Raw genomic sequence first — 10,801 nt, forward strand, 5'->3', positions numbered from 1 at the left:
TGACTGTCATTCTGTCCATAGTTTCTGTAAAGTTGGAAATATATTGGTAGCTACGAATCAATAACTCATAAACTAAATGCTGTTAAAACACAGACTACAAGTTCACAATTAAGAAATGGGAGAATGAATGGCAACTGATACCACCAGGCAGCCACTCAGTGGTTGATGGCTTGCAAGAAACTATCAGCTTGTTACTCAAATCCCGTTTTAGAGGAACAGTCCCGTTGAAAATAATTGCTACTCATGAATGATGTGGTCTTTTTTTTTTAAAAAACTCAAAAGAACCAATTAAACAATTAGAGAACAATTATGGAGAGAAATAAAGTATCGAAAAGACATTTGATATGTATCGATATCGATAAGCGGTATTAATATTGGAATCGGTATCTATAAAATCTTAACAATACCCATCCTCGGTTTGTAAAAGTTCTGAAAATAGTGAGAAATGCCGTCACAAGTACTATTGTCAAAAAAGTGGATACAGGTAAAATGATAAGTCTAGTATTTTTTAATAACAATAATAAGCAATTGTAGATGATATGACAACATCAATATTTCTATTGCAGTATACCATAATAGGGGTATATACAGTGGTGTGAAAAAGTGTTTGCCCCTTTCCTGATTTCTTATTTTTTTGCATGTTTGTCACTTAAATGTTTCAGATCATCAAACAAATTTAAATATTAGTTAAAGATAACACAAGTAAACACAAAATGCAGTTTTTAAATGAAGGTTTTTATTATTAAGGGAGAAACAAAATCCAAACCCACATGGTCCTGTGTGAAAAAGTGTTTGCCCCCTAAACCTAATAACTGGTTGGGCCACCCTTAGCAGCAACAACTGCAATCAAGCGTTTGCGATAACTTGCAATGAGTCTTTTACAGCGCTGTGGAGGAATTTTGGCCCACTCATCTTTGCAGAGTTGTTGTAATTCAGCCACATTGGAGGGCTTTCCAGCACCAACCGCCTTTTTAAGGTCATGCCACAGCATCTCAATAGGATTCAGGTCAGGACTTTGACTAGGCCACTCCAAAGTCTTCATTTTGTTTTTCTTCAGCCATTCAGAGGTGGACTTGCTGGTGTGTTTTGGATCATTATTCTGCTGCAGAACCCAAGTTGGCTTCAATTACTTTCTTTCTCATTTGTTCCTGAATTTCTTTGGATCTCGGCATTATGTCTATCTTTTGAGGATCTTTTGGTCGACTTCACTTCGTCAGGCAGGTCCTATTTAAGTGATTTCTTGATTGAGAACAGGTGTGGCAGTAATCAGGCCTGGGTGTGGGAAATTGAACTCAGATGTGATAAACCACAGTTATGTTTTAACAGGAGGGGGCAAACACTTTTTCACACAGGGCCATGTGGGTTTGGATTTTTTTTCTCCCTTAATAATAAAAACCTTCATTTAAAAACTGCATTTTGTGTTTACTTGTGTTATCTTTGACTTTCAATTTGAAAACTTTCAATTTGTTTGATGATCTAAAACATTTAAGTGTGACAGACATGCAAAAAAATTGGAAATCAGGACGGGGGCAAACACTTTTTCACACCACTGTAGCTGCAACCTTATTTGGCTATTCTGTTAGTGGACTGGTGGCCAGTGTATGTGACACCACCGGTGTGGCTGTACGTTTGAGGTCATGTTACCAGTTTATGTTCCACTCATGTTTAATAATCACATATATAATCACATATATTTTATCACCATTTTTTGTTACAAATTTTAGGTTTGTAATAAAATATTACCGTAGGTTGTAATCTTTACTTGCACATTGTGCTCAAAAAAATATTTTTTAGGATATTCACATTGTATTATAAAAAAACAACATTAAGGTTCTTACCAATCTTTATGACGTCTTTGAAGCAATGACCCACATCATCATCCAAATTCTCATCTTGTTCTAGCACAGGTTCGGACTGTTTGAGAATGACTGGACAGACCAAATCTCTGTGACAACCATCCAAAGACTTTTTCCGTGGTCTGTAGAAAGGAAAACAACAGTATATAAAATAATATACTAATCAAAGCTGTAATTGACATTTGTACATGGTACTCCATTTCAGGTTTTCAGGCTAAATATAAAATGATAATATGGTCATAACCTTTACATTCCCCAAAGTAATTTTTACTGTTTAAATATAGATTTTACAGGCTGACAGAAAATATGCTGAAAAATGTCTCTTTAAATAATAATAATAACATTTTACATTGTATCGTAATGTATTTTTAGACACGGGGGGCCAACCAGTGAGTGAACTGAGATGCTGCTACTGCACTGGAAGATGTAGGTGGGGTATTGTCAGATGAGAAGTGTTTTGTGAATGGAGAACAATAAATGCACGCAAGCTTTCAGTCAGTTGCTTTGTTCTAAATCGCAAACTTCCCTTTGTACAGTCACATATTGTACTTTTACATGTTAATACACTTACATGGGGAGTACATGGATTTTAACAGGGTGGTATTATCTCAAATTGCACACTGCCATTTTACACTTACCATACATAACTGTAACATTTGAATGCATCACCTGCCAACATATCTGCTGGCTTTGACTATTTTATCGAAAACTAAACGTGTTTTCATGCCATCTGTTTAATACCTACAATAAACATACTGATGGCCTCCATCCAACAGCAGTTTGATAGTTATTAATGAAAAACAAACATATTTGTGCGGTGTCCCGGCCACCACAATTTGAAAATACTTTAGGTTAGTGCTCCCTCCCTTTCCATCGTTTCATACTGAATTTGAAGACTATTTGGAATTCGAAGACTATTTGGAATACAGGCACTGCATACTTGACAGGGTAAACGCACTTATGCTCTTAAGTACGATGTGATCCACTATCTGATATTAGCATAATATGAAAGTAGTTTTGTATCTTTTTTATTCAAGCATAAAAAAACTTTTTTGAGAGCAAATTTCTCATTTTACAAATACAAATTATTTTTGTACGCAAAAATATATGGACTGAGGATAAAATTATTCGGATTGCAAATTAACCATTCTAGTTTTGTTGGTTTTGATCAGACATGAGAATTTTGCTTGTGTTACAAAACGACATTAGACTTAGGATCTCGGCATAATATCTTTATGCCTGCCTGTGCCACAACTGCACAAGCCCCAGGAGTTACTGTACGGTGGCAATCCATTGACTCCACAGCAACAACCATCATCAGGCAGCTTGGTCGGCCTGCAATCTTGTGACAAAGACTTTTAGGCCTTAGTAATGTTTTTGCCCAGGTGGCAAATATTACTTATGCCTTTTACCATGTGGAAAGTTTGGTGTAACAGGGAAAGGCAACTATAGTATACTGTATATCTAGACAAAGCTGATAGTGTGGCGTGGTAGTAATTGATGCTATTGATTAGCTCAACTAACCAGGGTGCTAACTTTATGGCGACAACTAATATGCTCTGTAGTGAAGAGTAGGGTATTATTGATTGAAAAACACATTTAGTGCGAGTGTATCATGACCAAGGAGTTAGCGTTCTCAGTTAGAATGTTAAGCTATACTGCCAATAGCAGTCAGAAGAGGAATAGAAGCTTTCGAGGTAAACCAAGAAGAGGAATTGAATGTCATCCTGTCATTGGGGAGAAGTGGCTGGAATAACAAATAGAGGCTTCTAAAGATTTGAAAGAAAATTACTGATAGCCTTTTTATTACAAGTTGAGAGGAAATTACGATGTTTATGAGTTAGGGTTTGTTTGTTAAGATCGCGTTGTTATTTTGTTTGTATTCCATACCAAGCAAATTTACGGTGGCCCTGCAGATCAAAACACAACATGAATTCAGAAAATGCAACACCATTTCACAAATCGAAAAAGTATTTCACCAAGTTGTAAAAACATTTCACAGAATGCAACATTTAACAAATCGAAACAACATTTCACAAAACGCAACAACATTTCACAAAATACATACATACGTAGTGATTTTAGCCTATCAGAAGATGGATCATAATGAGAAAACACACCAGCTTCTACGTAAAAATATCTATACCGGGAGAAAATGGCTGATGCTACAATGATTGCAACCAGTTTATTCTCAGTCACTCTTACTCACTCGATTTATTTATGTTGAATGATAAATATGCCATCAATATGTTCTGCAACATGGAGTTTTAGCTGATGCAATGCTCATCATGTTCACCAAATAATCCAACGTGCCAAAATATATTAGGCTTTTTGGTGACTACATTTCTGTTTTTGATTAGTCACACTGGCTCTGGTGGCTTGGCTAACATTAGCTTTGTTAAGCTAGCCCCACTAGTCGAGTCGAATTTATTTATGTAGCATATTTAAAACACAACGAAGGTTGACCAAAGTGTTGGACATTCAAACAGTCAAATAGACTTGATCAATAAAAAAAACATTAAAATCTAAATAAAGAAATAAGCTAACATGAACCACACTACATTTTAGGAGCAGTAAATAAAAACTTAAATGAAAGTGAAAAGTGGAAAAGCCAGTGAAAACTTTTTGTTTTAAAGGTTGACTGAACAGAGGTTTTTTTTCCATACCGATGTGTGATGTCAAGGTCTCCGTCCTCATCCAAGAATGGTGCCACGTTTATTTCCCCACCCTCCTTTCTATCTTGTCCTTGAGTGGGTTTTGTGTCTTTCCCTTCGGCCTCTTTTGGGTCCTCGCATTCCTCTTTCTTTTCTACACCTCTCCCTGGGTCATTGTTGTCATGTCCTTCTGCCAAGATCTTGAATGTGGACATGAAGACTGGATGGATAAATAAAGGAACATGAGAAACTGAGGACAAAAATCTATCTATCTATACATCTATATACGTATCTATCCATCTATCTATCCATCCATCCATCCACCCATCCATCCATCCATCCATCCATCCATCCATCTGCCAAAGGAGCCAGAGAAATTATTACACGTAAATTAGAACATATGTTTGACATGACGTTGGTGACCACAACTGCAGCCTGCTTGAGGCGATAGTTAGGGCAATTAAAGGAGAATTTAAAGTGGACTAAGTTAAGGATTAAGCCGAGTAAGTCACACAGCATCTCGTTGGAGAAAGGAAAGTTAAAGAAAATGGCCCTTTTTGTTGGTGAGGAAGAAATTCCCTCTAGTGAGTCTAGGGAGCTTGTACACGAGTAAGTTGAGCGATGCCGAGCAGGTTGAGCAGCTTACAACAGATGTCACTGAAGTCAGGACTTCTGTGGAAGCTTAAGCTGTGGTTTGGGCTATTTCCAAGGGTGATATGGCCACTGAGAGTACACGAATGTGCAGTTTCTAAAATAGAAAGGCTGGAGAGACTGATAAGTTCATATATTAGGAAGTTATTTGGGGGTTCCCTGATGCCTCAACAGTCTAATGTGTGCTACAGTGTAGTGGACGGAAGGGGCATCTTTTAACTACCACTGTCCAGCCTAACAGAGGAAATGTAAATGTTTAAGTGTGCTTAGGTAAGAGTAGTTGCAGTTGGCAGGAAGCAATCATGATGAGCTGAGGAAGTTGGCACCAGATCTAATACAGAAAGGAAGTGGACTGCAAAGGAGGCAGCTCAGGAGGCACAGGCAGCAGTAAGGCAGGCGGAGGTGTTAAGCAGGGGGCAGCAGGGAATGGGAGACTTAGGTCTAAGAAAAGGGGTCCAATGTGGAGTAAGGCTGGGCCAGCAGAAAGAAGAAAGCTGATGACTGATCAGCTGTGTCGTGAGGAGGAGGCAGAGAGATAAGTTAGGGAAGTTGCTCAGTGAAAATGGTTGAACTGGGGGAGTGTAGAGAAGTGAGCACTTAGTTGGAAGGACCTGTGGTTCATGGAGGAGGAGGCTTTTTGATGGGAGCAACGTATGACATGCTTTTTTGTTGTTGTTGTCTTTCTCTATGCTGCTATGTCGAGTAAATTTCTCCACTGTGGGATTAATAAAGTCAAATCTATTTAATCTATCTATCTATCTATCTATCTATCTATCTATCTATCTATCTATCTATCTATCTATCTATCTATCTATCTATCTATCTATCTATCTATCTATCTATCTATCTTCCTTCCATTGCCACAGAACCTAAGGCAGTGGGTAGGTAGGGATACAACTTGTATAATATGATCAGCAGTAGGAAGCGGTAAAGCCCATTCTGTCAGGGTGTGTGATTAGTTTGGTGCAGGGTAGGTACACATGCAGGCAGCCATTGAGAAGAGGAGAGTGGAAGTAAGAGCAGGGAAGAGTGGGAAAAAAGTGGCAACTATTAGGTTTGTTAGATAGGGAGTGAAAATCAGCGGGAGGAAAAGGGCCCAGGCAAGATTTTAAATAAAGTTAGGGACTGGAAAATCAGGTAGATCTGGGTGGGAAGCTTGTGATTGCGATTCCACATGATATGAATAGTGCCAGCCTGAGACCAGAAATTTTTTTTATGGTCAGGTAGTTAGCAAAAAGTGTATTTCATTGAGTCGACAGTGCTGTGGGAAGATAATATGAGGCATATGAGAGGAAAAGAGAATGATATCGCAAACTAGTGGCTGAAGTAGATGGGTGGTGATGGTGGGGGGGGTGGGGTCATGTGGAGGCAGGTTGTCAGGGGTTTGTTGCGTGGTCAACATCAGCAATATTGTGGGGGCTTGACATTCGGGGACGGAGCCTGCAGCAGGCAGCGAAAGAGAGGGCAGAAACAGCTGAAAAGGGTAGTCTTGGGATTTGGTGGAAAAGGAATGGTATCGGTGGTCACATGTAGCAGGACGTATAAACTTGGAGCCTTAAGCAAAGATAATGTTGCCAAAGTATTTAGGCCCATGTCATACTAACAGGGTAGATTGTGGATTTTTTTTTTTTTTTAATTAATTAATGATTTTGTTTTTAACAAAAAAAAAAAGTGTAAAAAAAAAAAGAGTCACATTTGAGTTTCTTAGAACAAATTGACAAATTTCTGTTTTACTTGAACAAACAAACAAATATATTCTGTTTGCAATTATATAAACCAAAGAAAAACAGAAAAGTCATCGGAGACCAGTTCATTCTTTCTATATTTTGTTAAAAAAAAACTAAAACAATTTTTTTTTTTTATCAAAATAGCTGCCAATTGATTTGCTAGTTTTGGATTTTAAGCAGAGGCAGTGCATTTTGGTAAAGGTTTAGCTGCTACCAAGATATCTTGAGGTCTTGTGTAATTTGCTGTCACCCCAAGTCTGCATCACTTTGTGTCTGGGGAATCCAGTTTTTGTGATGTTAATTTTCTAGTTGCTATTTGTTCATTTGTTTTAAAACTTTTAAAATGATGAAGCAAAATCAAATGATAGTTTAATTGTGAGATTATAGCTTCAGAAATTGAAATTATGCAACCAACTGATGGTGTAGGACTTCTTTAGGATTAGTTGTCTTTAGTACTAAGATCTATCGCTTCATTTTGTGAATTTGATGCCTCGCTACACATACGTGTCAAACATTATTTCATTTTCCAATGTACAGCCCTTCGTACAAGGTATAAAAACGATTAATGTAACCATACACACCAGGCTGTCCAACACCGTTGAGGCGTGTCATGAGGTGGCGTCCACTGGCCCTGTGCATATGAATATCTGACAGCACAGTGTCATAATGAAAAACGATCTGGTCCATGGCGGATCAATCAGTAGTCCACCCCTTCCATCCGCTTCCAAATACCTGGGGAGACTTTGCACACACAGGTTAACAGTTACAACATCAATTTTCAATTCTTGCAGCATAACATACAAAGAGAATGTAAAATAGGAAGAGTCAGCCGAGTAGGTTTTCGATATGAAAAGTCTAACTTTAAAATTCCTTCAGAGGTAAGTTTCCACAGAGAAATACAGAGCACAGTGGCCTCCATAATCCTTAAATGGAAGAAGTTTGGGACGACCAGAACTCTTCCTAGACCTGGCCGTCCAGCCAAACTGAGCAATCGTGGGAGAAGAGCCTTGGTGAGAGAGGTAAAGAAGAACCCAAAGATCACTGTGGCTGAGCTCCAGAGATGCAGTAGGGAGATGGGAGAAAGTGCCACAAAGTCAACTATCACTGCAGCCCTCCACCAGTCGGGGCTTTATGGCAGAGTGGCCCGACGGAAGCCTCTCCTCGGTGCAAGACATATGAAAGCCCGCATAGAGTTTGCCAAAAAAACACATGAAGGACTGCCAGACTATGAGAAATAAGATTCTCTGGTCTGATGAGACCAAGATTAAACTTTTTGGTGTTAATTCTAAGCGGTATGTGTGGAGAAAACCAGGCACTGCTCATCACCTGCCCAATACAATCCCAACAGTGAAACATGGTGGTGGCAGCATCATGCTATGGGGGTGTTTTTCAGCTGCAGGGACAGGACGACCGGTTGCAATTGAAGGAAAGATGAATGCGGCCAAGTACAGAGATATCCTGGAAGAAAACCTCTTCCAGAGTGCTCTGGACCTCAGACTGGGCCGAAGGTTCACCTTCCAACAAGACAATGACCCTAAGCACACAGCTAAAATAACAAAGGAGTGGCTTCGGAACAACTCTGTGACCATTCTTGACTGGCCCAGCCAGAGCCCTGACCTAAACCCAATTGAGCATCTCTGGAGAGACCTGAAAATGGCTGTCCACCAACGTTCACCATCCAACCTGATGGAACTGGAGAGGATCTGCAAGGAAGAATGGCAGAGGATCCCCAAATCCAGGTGTGAAAGGCTTGTTGCATCATTCCCAAGAAGACTCATGGCTGTACTCGCTCAAAAGGGTGCTTCTACTCAATACTGAGCAAAGGGTCTGAATATTTATGACCATGTGATATTTCAGTTTTTCTTTTTTAATAAATTTGCACAAATTTCTACATTTCTGTTTTTTTCTGTCAAGATGGGGTGCTGAGTGTACATTAATGAGAAATAAAATGAACTTTTTTTGATTTTAGCAAATGGCTGCAATGAAACAAAGAGTGAAAAATTTTAAGGGGTCTGAATACTTTCCATACCCACTGTAGGCTTTGATTGGGCAATTAACCATCAGATTGACCTATTAGACAAAATGGAAGACACTAGCGAGCAAAGGCTTGCAGAGCGAACAACCATGATGCGAAAACATCTAAGAAGCAGCGTGTCAGTATTTTATGATTTCAAATGTAATTTTTGGAAAAAGTGACAGTCCTATTGCAGGGTAACGGCTGCTCCAATAGTCCAAATCAACACAAGTTCCATTACCATTAGGATGTAATGGCTATGTAGGCAAATATTACATTAGAATACCTTATTTCACTCTTTTCAAACCAACACATTTTTGGTGGTTCCCTCTAAACTGAATCCAAAGCAACAATACCACTGGGTAGAAAACAGCAACTGTGATACATTTTGTACAGTTTTCTGGCGATTCCCAAAGACAGGCTTCAGTGCCATAAAATGTATCAAGACAGAGAGAGAGATCAAATGAGACATGTGTAAGTGATCGGTAGAAATAATTTTTTTCAGCTTTTTTCAGGGTAATTTCACGACCTTCACTTTTAAACTCATATCCTGGTCATTTTTGGGATAAGCCATTCATGCTGTATCTTTTTTTTTTTTTTTTTTCTTTCAGAACGGTCTAGGCTGTCCAAATCTTTTATGATTTAATTTCATAAAACCTGGCGAGAAAAAACATGTTTCATGAAATTGTTATATTTTTACATGTATCTCACCACAAGATAAAGTCAGCAGAGATATCTTTTTATAATTTTTATAGAGGAGATTGTGTAATCGGGCAATAGCTGAACCATGTGGTGGGACACAAGTATGATTTAGCAATTTGAAAAAAATATATTTTTTAATACAAAGTGGGATGTAATGTCAAAAAATTGGAGACAATGCAGAAGTCAGCTGTGATTTCAAAACATGCTTATGTTTTGTAGGTTGTAGCTTGTAACTTCAGTGTTGTACACAGTATATTGGATATACTCATGTTAATGCCTTTCCTGAGTTTTGATAATTTTGTTAAAATGTATAAATTTAACTCGGTTTAGGCTTTTGGCTTTCGGGTGGACATGGGATTGGGCCATTCAAACCGTCAAATGTTAGTTTCTAAGGGATAACTAAGTTCCCCCCACGTAAATTAAATACACTGTTTTCATGGACACGACGGAATAAGATGTTTGTATTTTGGAATGAAAATGCCATTGTACTTGAGAAAACGGAACAATGTGTGGATTATTTGACTTTACATCTGTGTTGTACAATTTCAGCAATTATGAAAAAAAACAGGGATCTAATCTGATCAATAATGTCAAAATTTTAAAAAAGCACAAAAAATATAAAAACAAAAAGAAGCAGGACATGGCCAAACAAGTGTGGGAGTGAGTTTATATTAGGCCTACTTCCATAAATAATTTGTAAAAATTGAAACACCTCTATAGGCCACATGCCAATGCTGTATGACCTGTATATAATATACTATATATATATATATGTATATATATGTTGGTGAGTAAATATACAGTATATATTTAAATGCGATTTCTTTTTGAAATAGGCTATTAAAGATTACATGTTTATAATTTTCTGGCGCATCTCACATCTCACACTCTCTCACGCGAAGGCGCATGCGGCGCGTGTGCGTGCGAGGGGGGCGGGGCGTTAATAGTAGTAATTTAGGCAAATAACTGATTCGCAGGTTCACAAAATCGAACACTCCAAACCAATGTGTGAAATGTGCCATATAACTATCATGCAATGTGTCTTCGGTTATTCATGTGCATACAATGTATTGCGACTCTGTTGTCAGTACTTTTGTTGAAAAACAAATAGTTGTAACGTTAACTCACCCACATTAGTGGCCATGACGGTCGGGACAGCGGATGTTCCCCCTTCTTCTTCTTTGGGTTTTACGGGCA

At 38.4% G+C, this 10,801-nt stretch overlaps 1 protein-coding gene across 1 annotated transcript in view; it reads right to left on the minus strand.

The window, feature by feature from the left end:
• Positions 1 to 10,794, minus strand: part of mettl22 (methyltransferase 22, Kin17 lysine) — a 37,797-nt gene extending 27,003 nt beyond the window's left edge. Inside the window, exons 1-4 of the mRNA XM_069149875.1 lie at positions 10,733 to 10,794; positions 7,470 to 7,629; positions 4,523 to 4,730; positions 1,839 to 1,978 (exon numbers count right to left, since the gene is read on the minus strand). Coding sequence (XP_069005976.1) covers positions 1,839 to 1,978; positions 4,523 to 4,730; positions 7,470 to 7,575 — 454 coding nt within the window. The 5' untranslated portion in view covers positions 7,576 to 7,629; positions 10,733 to 10,794. The remainder of the gene's footprint in view (positions 1 to 1,838; positions 1,979 to 4,522; positions 4,731 to 7,469; positions 7,630 to 10,732) is intronic.
• Positions 10,795 to 10,801: the final 7 nt, after the last annotated feature.

The sequence above is a fragment of the Embiotoca jacksoni genome, unplaced genomic scaffold, assembly GCF_022577435.1.
Source record: "Embiotoca jacksoni isolate LCO1_2020_lvr unplaced genomic scaffold, fEmbJac1.0.p SCAF_15, whole genome shotgun sequence".
NCBI lineage: Eukaryota > Metazoa > Chordata > Actinopteri > Embiotocidae > Embiotoca > Embiotoca jacksoni.